The sequence below is a fragment of the Arvicola amphibius genome, chromosome 13, assembly GCF_903992535.2.
Source record: "Arvicola amphibius chromosome 13, mArvAmp1.2, whole genome shotgun sequence".
Classification (NCBI taxonomy): domain Eukaryota; kingdom Metazoa; phylum Chordata; class Mammalia; order Rodentia; family Cricetidae; genus Arvicola; species Arvicola amphibius.
In genome coordinates this window covers 71,976,368-71,993,333 of record NC_052059.1, presented here as the reverse complement: position 1 = coordinate 71,993,333, position 16,966 = coordinate 71,976,368, and the positions used below count along the sequence as shown (strand labels likewise).

Here is a 16,966-nt window from a genome sequence, read left to right as displayed (position 1 = left end):
ACAGAGAAGTGACAAATCCAGAGGACACAGAGAAAGACAGCAAGGGCCAGGGGCCAGGGGCCAGGCTACGAGCTGTAAGGAAGCTACTTAATTTCTCTACACTTGGTTCCGGTATCTACAGAATAAGGACCTCACAACATCTACCCACAGGACTGTTACAGGATCACCAACACGGAAGTCTTTCATAGGCATTGGAGATATGGCTCAGTGGATAAAGTGCTGTCTATGCAAGCATGAAAAGCTGATCTCGGATCCCCATCATTCATGTACAAAGTTGTTCATGGATATGTCCGTCTGTAACCTAGCACGTGAGAGTGGAGATAGGTAGATCTCCTGGGCTCATTAGCGAGACAGTCTAGTTGAGCCTGTAAGTTCCAGGTCAATGAGACGCTGTCTCAAAAACTAAGGTGAAAAAGCAGTTGAGAAAGGCATGCAAGCCTCACCTCTGGCCTCCACACATACACTGAACTGAGTGCAGGTGTTATACAGATAATTACAAAGGACAAAATTAATTACAGGTCTCTTTTAAGGAGTAAATCAGACCTTCCCATAGATCAGCTTCAAGTGAAAACAATCCTACTACCTATTCCAGCACTGGTCCCACGAACTTATGTGGGTAAGGCACATAAAAGTCAAGGCCACAAAACCCCCCAAAATAAATATTTCATGAGTGCAAGGAAGAGTTACAACACATGACTACAGATGCAAAGGGAGATGAAGTTTCAGAAGCTCCATAAAGCTGACATGGCTATAACAATCACATCGAAGACTGACAGCTCGCTATAGGGACAGAAGAAAAAGCAACATTTAGAGGTGATGCTGTAGGATGGGCAGCCTTGGCTTCTGACTGTCTCACACTGTCCACCACATCCCATCCTGAGAACAGGTGCCCCTCCTTTTTGTTCCCACTTCCCACCCTTCCCTTCTCTACCTCCTCTCCTCTGCTTTACTAATGCACTGAATTTGCTTTTTGTGTTTAAAATGGCTTCCATGCAATGGACTATTATCTAGCAATAAAGAGGAGGAGGAAGAGGAGGAGGAGAGAAGAAGAAGAAGAAGAAGAAGAAGAAGAAGAAGAAGAAGAAGAAGAAGAAGAAGAAGAAGAAGAAGAAGAAGAAGAAGAAGAAGAAGGAGAAGAAGAAGAAGAAGAAGGTGGTGGTGGTGGTGGTTCTGAAACATACTACACTATGAATGAACCTTGGGGAATAAAACCTATGCAAAATGAAAAGGAAACAGGCACAAAAGCCACATACTGTATGATTCTGTATACAGGAAATGTCCAGAAGAAGCAAATGCAGGGGCTGGGGGACTATGGAGGTAAAAAGAAAAAGGAATGAGTAAGTGCTGCAAATGGGGTGTAGTCCAAATTGCTCTGAAAGGAGATAAATGGGAATGTGGGGGACAAGAAAAAGTTATAAGGGAGGTGAATATAATAAAAAAAAAAAAACCACACAGTATTATTTAGGATCTTATTTAGGATCCTGGGCAGAAAAGAAGACATAGCCAGGCATGGTAGTATATACCAGAATCACAGCACCTGGAAAGCCAACGCAGGAAGATCACAAGTTTAAGTCCAACCAGGGATACACAGACGCTCCTAAATCGCCTAGAGCGGCCACAGTGAATCTGTCAACAAAAAAAAAAAGATATAGAAACTTCAAATCCAAATGAGTCCTGCGCCCCAAGCAATTCAAATTGAAACTTGCTTTTCAAATACTTGAAAATTCTGCACCTTTGCCTGCCTGAGTAATTTCTTCTATTTTAAGATATTTATTATCACACCTTTAAATGTTTCAATTCTCTATCTTAAATGATCAGCTCAAATGTTGTATCTTCCACAAAGCCTTCTCTGGTTCTCCCATTCAGTCATCTCTCCATCCTCTGAACTTCCAGTGTTTTACTTCCTGAATGCCAACTCTGATTTTCAATCGATTATCACTTATTAAGATCATTCTCCACTGCTTAACATTCAAATAAGATTTTAATAAATTTCTGTTTATAAGTAAATGGCCATGTTCAACAAGTGAGAATTTCATCTTCCTCCAATAAGTTTTAACTGTAGAAATAGCCATTAGTCATATAGACACGAGCTTCTTAAACTGTGGGTCATGATCTTACAGGGTCACATAACCAGAATGTTGAAAGGATAAAATATGTAGCACCAGTAAAATGCTCTTCAACCACAATAACCAAAAGTTCATTCAAATAATAAACTGGAATTGTTTCTGGTTGTGATTGACCATGCTGCATGGAGCAACCTCATCATAGCTTTGGTTCTGAACATTCAACATGCACATTTTGCACTGTGCAAGGCCTTACTCTGCTCAGACTCAGAACTACCATTAGTTGTGAACTGCAGAGTTTTTACTGCACAAAGTTTTTACACTTCTAGAAGTATAATGGTTTAATTACAAAAGACTTCTAATATTTTCTGACCATCATTCCCAAGCATGTAAGTATCAAAATAGTATGTCTTTAGACTGTGTTATATTCAGATGTTTGGTTTTTTTAAAATGATGTCTAAGTTGCTGACAAGTTGCATAAAAAAAGAAAATCATTACATGGAATTTTGGCTTGGAACTAAGGATTTCCAACTATTTCCGAAATGGCCCTTGTACATAGTTCTATCACTTTGTACTACATATTTATGAGAAGCAGAGTTCTCAGAACTGCTAGTTATAAAATCAGAATACATACCAACTCTGAAAAACACTGAAGATGTTCTGTATTGCTGAAGTATGGAGTATTCAGCCAAGATTCATTCTTTACATGTAAATAAGCACAACTGTCTCGTTACTAGGCAAATTTATTTGCACTTTTTATTAATGAAAATGTTTTAAAATAAACTTATGACTTTACTGGTAAATGTTTGTCTTATATCCCTATTTTAGGTAGCTGTATACCTGCGGTTGAATAAAAATTTCTCAGTCCAAAAGGAATCAGGAGTCGGAAAAGCTTAAGAAGCCCTGTCTTGTATCCTGGAGAGCATGCCATATGCCAAGTAGTTGAGCTAACGGCATGCCCATTTCTCTCCAAACATACATTTTCTTGACCACAACAAGACTAATTTGGCATACACTGAAAGAAATTTCCAAAGAGAAGCATTAGAATAAAAACATAACCTCCCAAAGTAATTTCCAAGAAACACTCTGATCATAAGGATTTTGAAATAGTTACTCAAAACTTGGTTTCATTATTTTATAGAAACAGCATGAGTTTTGCAAGCTCAGAGTTCTATGATCCAGTCATTATTATTTTTCTACTACTTTTAAAGTTAATTCCTTTTCCATCTCTGGAGCAGCATTCAAAGCCTAGGCCTTAATTTCTTCAAGTCTTATAAGCCTTCTAACTCATCTTTCCACACAGTTCCTCTTCTAACCCTGTTTATTGAGCCATCTGTGTGTCAATGCTGAGGGCTGGAACTGGGGAGCGAAAAAGAAAAAAAAGGTTTCTATTTAGATCGTGTTTTCCAGTCAGGAGTTAGGAACTTGAGATATGTATAGGACCCAAACATTTAAGAAAAACAGTTGAACAGGGAGATGGTCATGCTTTAATCCCAGCATTTGGGAGGCAGAGGCAGGAGGATCTCTGTGAGTTTGAGGCCAGCCTGGTCTACAGAATGAGTTCCAGGACAGTCAGAGCTACACAGAGAAACCCTGTCTGGAAAAAGAAAAAAATTAAAATTAAAAAAAATAGGAAGGAAGGAAGGAAGGAAGGAAGGAAGGAAGGAAGGAAGGAAGGAAAAACAAGTTGTCATGCCTTTAATCCCAGCACTCGGGAGGCAGAGGCAGGCGGTTCTCTGTGAGTTCGAGGCCAGCCTGGTCTACAAGAGCTAATTCCAGGACAGACTCCAAAACTACAGTGAAACCTTGTCTCAGGGAAAAAAAGAAAAAAAGGATTCAAAACAGTGGATGGGTCTCTGGCCTCCCAAGAACCATGTGTTCTTTCTCACACACCGTTCTCCCCTCATCCTCCCACCCAATTTGTGCATCTTGTTGGTTAAGACCTTCTGTTAAACTACCCATATGCCATGCACTGGCTTCAAGTCTAATTGCGCTCCAACTTGCCTTGCCACCTGCAATAAAGACAATCTACTTAGTGAAACCTGCTGGTACCTTTCTTTATGATTAAGACCAATCCTTTCCATTTTCTAATTTAACATCCAAGACCTTTTGTAGGAGTTGGGAAGTATGTAATTTTTTTCATCTTATATCTGCCCTTGTTTCTTTTTTATGTCTCATGACTATGGCCATCATAATTACCCATGGAGCTTCTTTTAAAAAAAAATACAAAAACTATCCTGAAGAGCCTTTAGTAAGTCCAAGATGGGAACCAGAATCTTTATATCTAAAAAGCCCCCCTGGTGATTCTCATGCACACCCTGAGAGCCATTGATTCATTACAACACTCTTCATACAACACACATTCAGTGCTTATTAATTCATGGCACGGAAGCTCATAAATAACTTTTCTCTAAATAGCCTAACCAGCTATCAACCCCTTGATTACACTAGCTGTGTTCCAAGTGCGACATGTGGTTTTAAGATTCCGTTTCCTCAAGTACTACATGGAAGGACAGCATTACCTTGTCTCTTTACATTGTTTCCCATTTGTTGAAAAACCAGAGGCCTGGAATGCAGCCATGTCAGACAACACTACATAAGAATGTACTGTGACTCTGAGATTAAATTAGTTACAACGAGGAGAAGACCAAGATAGTCTGAATGAATGCAGCGCTCCTACTCAATGGTTTCTTACTTATCTGTACAGAAAAAAAGGAATTTGGTCTGAGGTCCATTCCTCCTCTCGTCCCTCCTCCCCTGCCGCCCCCTTCCCCCTACCGCCCCAGCTTCCCAGCTACTAGTCTCCTGAAATGCCTGAAACAGCCCCCGGGCCCATAAAGGCCCAGGAAGAACACTAAAGTCCTTCAACCAGATAAATAGCCCAAGCCCCGCCCGACTGACAGTTACCTATCAACTGCCCCGACACGGTTTACACAGCTCAGTTCCCAAGCAGTCTGAACTTTTCCTGAGTTGCTCGGAGTCACACCCAGCCTACAGCAAGAGTGACATCAGCCACGGAACAGTTAAGGGACTCTTTTCCCATTTCAGAAGCGGGCTGCACCTCAGTTACTACAACTGTGGGCTACAGAGATCAGTGCAGAGCCGGTGGCCAGCAGGAAAGTGCAGACTTTGAAAAAGGACGCCCCAGCCTTCCCTCAGGCAGGGGCTGCAGATTCCACAGGCCTCTCACAGCAGCTCCATCTTGCTTCCTGCCAGAGGAGGGACAGAGGAGGAACCCCCCCCCCCCGAATCTGGAAAGGCCCCAGTGGGAGGAAGCCGTTTGACAGCAAGTAAAGCTGGGTGGGAAAGCTTCACGGGAGGAATAAAATGAATGGCTGCGGGGTCATGCAGGAGGGAAAGAAGGGCTCCCGGTTAGGAGTTACTGCGGAAAGGTGTTAGGAGTGCCGAAGGTGTGAGCGAAATGGCCCGGAGGGAAGGAGGCGGCGGCAGACACAGGAGGAAGCCAAGTGGTGGGGAGGTGGGGGGGGGGGGGGGACGTCAGACACCAGGAGCCCTGGGGAGGGTGGGTCTCAGGGGGAAAGAAGTATCAGAAAGAGAGCGGCCGGGTAAAAATAAGAATCCTTGGAAGGAAAGGCAGGGAGTCCGTAAGAGAACCCACCCACAGGCTGGACCGGAGAGGCCTAAAAAGGAGCTGAGGGCAAGGTAGTCAACTTAGGGACGTGAGCCTGCCCAGGGGAGGGACCGTCCGACAACCTAACGACTATCACTTCTTGGGAACCTACTATGGGCACACACACGGTAGGCACTTTACAAATAAAACACAACACAGCCCCAAGGAAGGCTTTCTGATGACTGTTCCCATTTTATAGATGAGGAAACTGAGGCCCCGAAAGACTCGGTGGCTGGCTTTCAAGGTCACGGAATAGAGAAATCAGCCGTTGAAACCACAACACCCGCCCAGGCGCCCACTCCGCGCAGAGCCACAGGCAAGGCTGCCTACGAATGCAAGCAACTAGGCGGACCGGGACCCGAGGGATGTCTCCCGCCCGCGCTCCAGTCCCAGGCCCGGCGCGCTCACCCGGACGAGGTTGCTGACGGCCGACTGCACGGCGGCCACGGGCGCGGTGAGGTCAGGAATGGCTTTGCCGTCCACCTCGCCCTCCTCGTGCATAATCACCAGGTGCGAGATCTGCTGCGCCACCGGCTCCAGGATGCTCTCGATCGTGCGCGTGTGAAACACCGGCATCGCGGCGGCTAGCGGGGCGGCGAACCGCGGGCGACGGGAAACTGGGATCGGCGGGGCCGGGAGCCTGCGGGGAGAGAGTGACTCGGAGCGGCGACCAGAGTCCGGGCTTCCCTCGGCGAACCCAGCCCCACGGGCGCCCCGCCCTGTCACGTCGCTGCACCCAATGGCAACGCCGCTCAGGCCTCGACTGCGGCTTCTATTGGTCCTGCTTCAAGAAGCCCCGCCTCCAAGGCCGCACCGCCGAAGTCCCGCCCCGCCCCCATTCCCAAGGGAGGGGCCTGGGATCGGGGCTGCGCCGCAGGGATCACGACCGGATTCCCGAACCCTCTCGCGGGGCGCTCCTTATAAGGGCATGGTGGGAGCGGAGCGCGCGGCTGCAGTCGGTGGCCCCGCCCCTCGGGCCCGCCTCCCTCCTCAGAGTGACGGAGCTCCGCCCCTCCGCAGAATCACCTCAGTGGGGCGGGGTCTCCTCACCTCTGGGCAGCTCTGGCGCCTGTGAAGACCCCGCTAACCCCAGTTCTCCCTGCAGGGTGCTCAACTTTCCCTCTTCGGTCTCCTCCCAGTGATTCAGAAGATCAGACAACAAAAATACACCCAGAAACGTGGGGACTCCCCGGCCCCAGATATCACAGCCGGTTGTTTGGTGTGGCACTTTCTAGACCTCCTGCGTAAGTGTTCACTTGCAAGTATCTATTTTCTAAATAAATGAGAACGTTTTCTTAGAACTAGAGATTTAATGAAAATTACCTGGCAATCCTTCACTTTGGAGAAATAGAGGTCTACCTCATTCTGATTTAGTGACTGTGGTGCTCCATTCCTGCAAATCAACTTAGATTTGGTTCTGTGGGTCAAGTGTTTGCCTAGCATACACAAAGCCCTAGGTTTGATTCCCAGCACTAAATAAAATCATCCGTGATAGAGCCGCCTGTATTCCAGCACTAGGCAGGCGAATTAGGCGTTCAGGGTCATCCTCAGCTACAGAGCAAGTTTGAGGCCAGCCTGAGCTACAGGTGACCTTGGGGGAGGAGGGTCCTTTTTTATATTTTAAGGAGCATCTCTGTAGTTACAACAGAACTCCAGAGGCAGAAGTAGTCGGGTCATCTGAGAATGAAGTTCCAGTGGTCAACAAAACCCCATCTCAAAAAGAAAACAGTGAAGTAAAAATACAAAATTGTGTACATTTTACACGTTGATCAATAGGCCCAAATTGCTCAACTCTCACCACATTTAAGACATCTGCATGTCTTCCTAACCTCGAATTCTCTTGCCTAAGCTTCCTCATTCTGAGAGGAAACACCATCAATGTCTTCAAATAAAGGTTCCTCAAGTCAAAGAAAACTATCTCAGGATCTCACATTTTGCAGGCCAAGCCACATGCTGCCTCAACCAGCTTTTAAAGCTGTTTTTGTCTAGCAGTGTATGCCCCTGACTGTGCTGTGTGTTGCCAAGTCTTGAACTTTCTCTTGAGTTGAAGATGAACTCAGCTCATAGAGTGTACTTGTCGACCATACATAAAACTTTGAGTCAATCCCTAACATCACATAAAGGGCATGGTATGGCAGAGTGCAGCTATAATCTTAGCACCCAGGAGACAGGAACAAGAGGATGAGAATTTCGAGGTCTTCCTCCGTTACCTACCAAGTTTGATGGCAGCCTGTGCTACAATGATACCGTCTCAAAAACAAAACCACCTTAATAAATAACCTAAGAAGTTTAAAGAAGTGTATAACACACAGAGGCTCATCCACACTTGAAGAGGCTCTGTCTCCAACTGAAGCAAGTCCGTTCTGTACAGGGGCAGTCATTTCTACTTGGTTTTTGATAAGAAGTCCCTGAGCCACTCAACCTCAGACCTCTTTCAGTGGAGTCTCTCGCCTTACTACTGTGTTTTCCTTATTGCTTACTGACCTATCTTCTGGACAGAGGAGTAGCTCTGGGTTAACGACAAACCTTCCCAGAACTGGGGGCCCCTGCATTCTACGAACTTATAATTCTTCTGCTAGCTGCTAGGAAGACTTCAAGGCAGGCATTTCCCACAGACCTCCTGGCTGCAGCCTACAGCAAATGAGTGATCTTCAAGGGTATTAAAACATCTACGGAGACACACTCAATAATTTACCCGCATTGAATGCAGCCTCAAACATGCTGTGGCATTGATACCTTTTGGGAACAGCTACTTTGTGCTTCATCCCTAGACACTGGAGGGAGCACACACTGAGCCTTGACCAAGGTAGGGCAGATGGCAATGATGACTGGACCAAATCAGGGCTAAAGGACAGGTGAGCCAGCAGCTGAAAACCTATTCAAGACAGGTGACAGAAGGCTCAATTGTCACATTAGAATTTTTTTCTATATGCCAAACTAGTAGATAAAATTTAAAATGAAGACAGCAAGCATCAACATGAAGTGCTTCTGAGTGCAGGCTCTATGCAACTGCACTGTTTGCAAACCCAATAACCAGGCTGAGTCAACATAACTGTTAATAGGTCTGACTATTATTGACTTTTAATAAGTCAGTAGTGCCCCAGAAATACCCTTTCCCTGTCCTATAGAAATTCATCAAAACTAACAAAAAGGGGCTGGAGAGATGCCTAAATGATTAAGAGCACTGGCTGCTCTTCCAGAGGACCCAGCATCCTCTTGGCAGCTCATAGTCATCTGAAACTCGGGTTCCAGGGCTCCAATACCTACTTCTGGTTTCTGCAGGACTGCAGGCAAAACACTCATATACATAAAACAATAAAATAAAAAATTAACAAAAAAATAATGTAAAAAAATTCTGTACAGTCCTACGACATGCTATTGTGATTTGAATGAGAATGTTCTCCCCATAGGCTCATATATTTGAATAATTCGTCCCCAGTTGTTGGAACAGTTTAGGAAAGCGTCTTAGTTAGATTTTCTACTGCTATGGCAAAACACCATGACCAATAGGCAAGTTGGGGTGTGGGGGAGTTACTTGGCTGACACTTCAGCATTGCTTTTCATCTCTGAAGGAAGTCAAGACAGGAACTCAAGCAGGGCAGGATCCCGGAGGCAGGAGCTGATGCAGACAGAGGTCATGAAGGGGAGCTGCTTACTGGCTTGCTTCCCATGGCTTGCTCAACCCACCTTCTTACAGAACTCAGGACCAGCAGTCCAGGGATGGCACTATCCACCTTGGGCTGGGCCCTCCCCCATTAATCACTAAATGAAAAAATACCTTACAATTTGATCTCATTGAAGCGTTTCCTCAGCTGAGACTCCTTTCTCTGATGACTCTAATTTGTGTCAAATTGACACAAAACCACCCAGTACAGAAGGATTAGGAGGGGTAGCTTTGCTGGAGAAGGTGTGTCCCTGGGGATAGGCTTTGAAGCTTCAACAGTCTGTGTCATTCCCATGTGCGCTCTCTCTCTCTCTCTCTCTCTCTCTCTCTCTCTCGTTACTTTGGTCATGGTGTTTTGCCACAGGAGCACAGGATTAGAAAAGTAGCTAAAACAGAAGCCAGAGGGGTTTTCTTTGCATGTTGCTTTGTCTGAAGAATAGTAATATGTAGAGGATAAAACTATGTATTTTTCTTCTTTAAAATTAATTTCTATTACATTAATTTATGTATGTATATGGTGGGGGAAGTGATACATGAATTTATTCTTGACAGGGCACACACGTGAAATTCAGAGAATCAACCTGCTGTAGTCAGTTCCCTCCTTTACCATGTGGAACCCAGGTATTGAACTCAGGTCATCAGCTTTGGTGAACAGTTAACCAGTGTACATTTTTCCTATAAACTCTACTGGTCCTCCCAGCACTTTACTGATAGAACACTTATGAGAAGCTCAATGTCTTCTTTTATTCAATATATTTCCTGCAAGTTTGCAGTAAAATTCAGAGGCTTGAATATGTATTATTCTTACCTGTCGCATATCATCCCTGCCTCCAGTTTTGTAATACAAATTACTCATTATGAGCCATGTTACCTTCCTAGACACCACTTTCCGCAGTCCTTGGCTCCCCTTCTTCTTCATCTCAGTATCCACTGCTGTTTTCCCACGTTCACATGCATCCTCTCACATCCTTCTTGATTCTTGTTAATATATGTTATCACCAATGCCTTCCAGAGTCTGGACCCAGACCAGCTTACTACCTTGTGCTTCCCAAACTAGACATATATACAGATAAGTTAAATAGTACAAAGAACAAAAACTCAGAATCATTGCTTTACAGTTTGACCAAGGTAAAGATCTCATAAGTGGTTTTTATTCTCTCTGAAGTAAAAATAAGACAACCTTCATAGACTTTACATGAGAATCAGTGAAATAACTTATATAGAGTCCAGGAGGACAGAGGATATTCTCAGCTGGCAGAGTACTTGCCTTAGCATCCGTGAGATCCTGAGTTTGACTTGGAGTACCACATAAATCAAGTAGGGTGGCCCATGCCTGTAATCCCAGAACTCTGGAGACGGCAGTAGGAGGATTAGAAATTCAAGATCATCTTCTACAACATAGGGGGTTCAAGGCCAGCTCGCATGAGACCCTTTCTAAAATCAAGCAACAAAGGGTCCAGGAAAGCTTCAGGAAAAGAGAACTATTATTATTACTGGAGCAATCACAAATAAGCAATTCAAAAATTCCTGGTAGACTTTTACTTTAGGAGTTTTGTTCCGACTTTTCCACTTAGAACTTTCTATTTATATATAAATCTTGTGAATTATGATAAGCAAGATTCTAAGATATCGTCCACTCCCAAGAATAAAACAGAGCTGGTTCTAGAAATTGTTTGTTGCTCAAATTCCAGGTAGGAGATCCCATCCACCCATGGATAAAAAAGAAGCTGTGGGGCAGTGGAATTACGTTATTTAGGCAGGCCTGAGAGCAGACATTCCAGAATGATCAAGTCTGAAGGAGGACCATATTCCAGGTCAGTCCTTAAGTTAGTCAGACTGAAGTAACGTTCATGCAACTCCAAGATAAAGATGTGAAAGTAAATTTCCATAAGATTATAACCTTCGAACATCAAGGACTGTGTGGCAGCTGCTCTTAATTGTGGCTAGCTCAATGTACCCTTGACTATATAATTAGTCCAAAGACCACTGATGATAGGACACATTGTAACATATGTTACATTTCATCATGTTTAAGTTATAAATAATTAGGAAAGTTTTTGGTGGCAATAGTTTTTTGAGACAGCATTTCTCTGTATACAGTTCTGGCTGTCCTGGAACTCGCTGTGTAGACCAGGCTGGCCTCAAACTTACAGAAATCCACCTGCCTCTGCTTCCCAAGTGCTGGGATTAAAGACGTGGGCTAGCACTGCCCAATGGTACGTACTGCTCTATAGCACAAGAGATTTTCTTTTCTTTGAAGTCCGTGGCAACTCCGAGGAATGTGGAAAACAGGAAGTATACAGGTTGAGAAATTGAGACATAGTGACTAGCGGTTGTGAATGATGCTTGTGGAAATGTTGGTCAAGTTTAGAGTTCTATATTTAGTCAAGACATTCAGTTTCTCTCTTAGTTTTTATACTTACTGCTGTATGTCACCAATATGTCTAAGACACATACTGACCGCACGTCCCACCTTACCTCAGATGAACCTCCTTTCTCTATCTAGACCATCCCACCTTACCAGCCCCTTTCCCACATGTCCCCACACAGTGGCTTGGTTAGTAGCTCTGCTTTCCCCTCCCAAACGCTGACACATAAAGTATGCCCTGCCCTCCGTCCCCACCCCAAACCACAAACTTCCCCTATCGCTTTGAAAAAAACAATGTGGCTTTTTCTTTTCTTGACCATTTTTTTTAATTCTATGTGTATTTAAGTCATTTTAAATTTTATATGTTTTACAATTTTCACACATTTTAATTGTATTTAAGTTGTTTTGTTTAAGATTTATTTTTATTATTGTATGTATATGTGTGTGGCTATATGCATATGAGTGTAAGTGACCATGTCATTCAGAAGAGGCTGTTAGCTCCCCTGGAGCTGAAGTTACAGGAGGTTGTAAGCTGCTGGACTGGGGTGTTGGGAACTAATCTGTTATCCTCTGAAAGAGCAGCATACGCTTTTAGCCTCTGAGTAATCTCCCAGCCTCTACACTGCTGTCTCGCGTACTGCATGAGCGCTATAAAGGAGGCTTTGAATAGAACATAAATATCCATATCCTAGAACCAACTACTGTTGACATTTTAGCATGTCCTCTTTAATCTTTTTCTGTTCATATGTGTGTGTGTGCTCAAGTTTCTATGATATATTTCTTCCATAAAATCTAGCCCTTAAAAGCATAGTGTTCAGTTTTCATTCCCACTATCTTTTTTTTAAACATTTATTTATATATTGATTGATTAGTTGATTATGTATACAATATTCTGTCTGTGTGTCTGCCTGCAGGCCAGAAGAGGGCACCAGACCTCATTACAGATGGTTGTGAGCCACCATGTGGTTGCTGGGACTTGAACTCAGGACCTTTGGAAGAGCAGGCAGTGCTCTTAACCGCTGAGCCATCTCTCCAGCCCTCATTCCCACTATCTTCATCTTAACACTAGTGTATCAAGAACATATGCGCCCATACTATTCAATAGTTTTTAAAATATATTTTGAGATAGGGTCTCATATCAATCAGGTTGGCCACAAAATCAATTTATAGTTGAGGAATATCTTGAACTTCTTAACTTCTGCCTCTGCCTCTCAAGTATTGGAATTATAGGAATGCATCAACACAATTTAAAAACTTGATTTTATATATATATGTGTGTGTGTGTGTGTGTGTGTGTGTGTGTGTGTATAAACATTGATTATACATGTAACATTCAAAGTATATAAAAATCAATTTATCTCACTATCTCCCTACTATTGGACATTTGGATTGTCTCTAAAATTTTACTATTCTAAATAATACTCTTAAAATATTTGTAAATTTGGATTGGAGGGGGATGGCTTAATGATTAAGAGCACTGGCTGCTCTTGCAGAGGAGCTGAGTTCAATACTCAGCACCCACATGGTAGCTCACAACTATCTGTAAATCCAGTTCCAGGGGGTCTGATGCCCTTTTCTGACCTCCACAAGAATCAGCACACATCTGATACACAGATAGATACAGATGTGTGCAAAAACCCATGCACATTAAAAAATTAAATTATAAGCTTTTATTTTTAAAGGCTTTGAAGTGTTATTAATTCATTTATTATTATTGTGAGAGGGACAAACTGTGTTGGCTGTCTACTCAGTATAAATTCTCTCTTTGATCTTTAGTTCATGAAATCCAATATTGTTCAGAGGTATATTAGTTGTCTACTTCTGGGTATGAATCACTGCTAAACAAGAATTCTTTATAGCTTTCATGGCTTCTGTAGTGGAGGAATTTGCAAGTGAGTTGACAGGTTGTTCTCGAGCCTGTCATGAGACCGCAGTGAGATAGTGTCTGTCTATAGCAGGGTCATCATCAGTGACGAGGACACAGCTCCACACACCACACCAGCACCTGCCTGGGTTCTCTTCAGAGGCCTCCACCTAGGCAAAACTGAGATTTGTGGCTTTGACAGAGAAATTATTTTCAGAGCAAGGCAAATACAAAGCAAAGTTGAATTTATTAAAAATAGAAATAGAGGCGCTCCAAGAGAGAGCAAAACACACCTGATAGGACAGCATGGGCTTCTTTATGAACCATGGGAAGTTTCCTTACAGTGGGCAAATATGGGACTTTGGGAGGCCCTCTAGTTACATCTCGAATAGGTGATAATAAACCACTCCTTTCTTTCTAAGAGTTTTTTTAATTATGTGTATGTGCATCTGTCTTTGTGTCTGTGTGTGGGTCTGTGTGTCTGTCTCTGTGTGTGTGTGTGTGTCTGTGTGTGTCTGTCTGCATGTGTCTGTCTGTCTATGTGTGGGTCTGTGTGTCTGTCTGTCTGTGTGTGGGTCTGTGTCTGTGTGTGTATCTGTCTGTATGTGTCTCTGTGTGTCTCTGTGTCTATGTGTAGGTTTGTGTCTGTGTGTCTGTGTCTGTGTGTCAGTCTGTGTGTCTGTCTATGTGTGGATCTGTGTGTCTGTCTGTCTGTGTGTGGGTCTGTGTCTGTGTGTGTATCTGTCTGTATGTGTCTCTGTGTCTGTCTATGTGTAGGTTTGTGTCCGTGTGTCTGTGTCTGTGTGTCAGTCTGTGTATCTGTCTATGTGTGGGTCTGTGTGTGTCTGTATGTGTGTCTGTGTGTCTGTCTGTCTCTGTGTGTCTGTCTGTGTGTCTGTGGGGGTGTCTGTGTGTCCGTGTGTTTATGTCTGTCTGTGTGTCTGTGGGGGTGTCTGTGTGTCCGGGTGTTTGTGTCTGTCTGTGTGTCTGTCTGTGTGTAGGTATGCGCATCATGTGCAGGTATTCTTGGCATCTGGAGAGATCCCCTATAACTGGAGTTATAGGTGGTTGTGAGCATCCTGCTGTGGGTAGGTTGAGCCCAGGTCGTCTGCGAGAGTAATAAAAACTATTGACCATCTCACCAACATCCTCCACCACCACCTTTTTTTTTGAGTCAAGGTCTCACTATATCCCAGTTGGCCTGGAATTTGCTGTGTAGAATAGGCCAGCCTTGAATTTATAGAGATCTTACTGCTTCTGCCTCCTAAGTGCTGGGATTAAAGGTGTGCATCACTACACCTGGCCCAAAATATTTATTCTTATTCTGTGTATGTATATATGTATTTTATCTGCATTTATATGACACAGCACGTGCATGCCTGGTGCCTTTAGAGGCCAGAAGGATCCCCTGGAACTGGAGTGACTGATGTTTGTGCACCACCATGCAGGCACTGGGAACTGAACCCAGATCCTCTGCAAGAGCAGCCAGTGCTCTTACCTCTGATCTGTTTCTCTAGCTCTTCTTTTTAACATTGCCAAGGGTTATAATTCATAAATATGTTAAAAGTTAAAGAATTTTTCTTAGTAAACAAAGTTGTAAGGTGGGTTTATGAGGGGCATTATTTAGCTCGAGGAAAGATGAGTGGTAGGAACATAAAGTTATACATCATTTTAACTCTAAGAAAGCACAACCTAATTATTGTCCTTGACATACTTGACATACTTGATTAAGTGGCTCTAAGTAAGCACAATTTGTTTGTTGTCTTGGACAAGGTGTCTTTTGGAAACTATGCATTGATTCTGTGGGCCAGTAGGTCCTCGTCAGTGGAGTCTGAATTTCCCACTGACATGGCTCATGTAAGCTGGAAACTTGAACAAATGGAAACACTTTCTATTTCTTTCTTTTTTTTTTTTAAAGATTTGCTTTTAGCTGGGTGGTGGTGACATATACCTTTAATCTCAGCACTTGAGAGGCAGAGGCAAGTGGATCTCTGTGAGTTCGAGGCCAGCCTGGTCTACAGAGCAAATTCTAGGAGACCCAGGACTACACAAGAGAAACCGTATCTCACCCCCCAAAATTATTTTTATTATTTTTAATTATGTGTAGGTATGTGTACATGAGTACTGGTATCCACTGAGGCTGGCCTGGAGCTAGATATACAAGCAGTTGTGATCCACCTAATATGGTTGCTGGGGAATTGAACTCAGGTCCTCTAAAGGGGTAGCATATGCTCTTAATCATTGGTCCTTCTCTTCAGCCCCTACTTTATCAATTTCTTTTTTCTTTTCTTTTTTCTTTTTTCTTTTTTGTCTGTGTACTTCTTTTTTTAATTTTAGTGTTCTATAGGCAAAAAATTGGTCAGTCTTTGTGTTCAAGACCAGAAGTTTCTACATAGAGTTCCAAGTAAGCCCATGTCACATAATGAGATGCTGTCATGATTATTTTGGGGTTGGAGAGATGTCAGCAGGGGTCAGAAGCACAGAGTTCCAGCACCCATGCCACATGGCTTACAACCACCTATATGTCACTCGAGACCCAGAGAGGTCTTACGAGGTCCAACTCCTCTGTCCGCACTTTCATTTCTTTTTACGAATCAACCTAAAAAATTAGTTTGGCATGATATCTTTTCTCAGCTTGAGTCATTGCATTAAAAAACTATTGTAGTCCTCGAGAACAACATACGTGAGGGTGTATTTAGCTAGCACCCTCAGTGGCAGCGTCTTTTGCCCTGTTGTGGGTTCTTTCTCCCCTGGTTTGGTCCCTGGAGAGTCGACACTCTACTGTGTTCCAGGACCAGGACATCCTTCCCAGAAGTCAAACTGGACCTGGTGCAAATTGAGCACTTGTAGTCTACACCTCCTCGGCCAAACAGTCTGGTTATTCAGGAAATCCAGTCCACACAGCACAGCCTGGAAGTTTTCCACTTGGATGTGTTCTCCAAGAGAGAGGCAGGGGAAGGGTCAAAATGCTACCATGGCCTCCACTCTCTTGATTGATTAATGAAGGCCTCCTCGATCAGTGGTGGGAAGAACTCCAAAGCAGAGATGACCAAGTTCTCATCCCTCAGCAGCCCCTGAGTGGCCAGGTGCTGGAGTGTGGGTACAGCCTGGAAGCTCATCTTGAGGAAGTCAAGACACAGATCCAGACACAGGTGCTGGTGACACATAATCTCAGCAGGGTCAGGAGGTGACTCCAAGATTATAAGGTTGAATTTCTCAGTATCTATATGGTCTCTCCACATAGCCCTAAGCATAGGCACTTGCAACATTCTGGTTTATTTTTGTATTTTCTATATTTATTTGTTTGTTTGTTTGTTTGTTTGTTGGGTTTTTTTTGTTTTTGTTTTAGAGACAGGGTTTCTCTGTGTAACTGCCC

The 16,966-nt window shown here is 43.6% G+C and overlaps 1 protein-coding gene across 2 annotated transcripts in view; it reads right to left on the bottom strand.

Annotated features, from left to right (window-relative positions):
• Positions 1-6,401, bottom strand: part of Vcl (vinculin) — an 88,857-nt gene extending 82,456 nt beyond the window's left edge. Inside the window, exon 1 of one of the 2 annotated variants that reach the window (XM_038309589.2) lies at positions 6,103-6,401. In XM_038309589.2, the coding sequence (XP_038165517.1) occupies positions 6,103-6,270 (168 nt within the window). In that variant the 5' untranslated portion in view covers positions 6,271-6,401. The remainder of the gene's footprint in view (positions 1-6,102) is intronic. The other variant, XM_038309588.2, reaches the window with a different exon arrangement.
• Between the last annotated feature and the right edge of the window lie 10,565 nt (positions 6,402-16,966).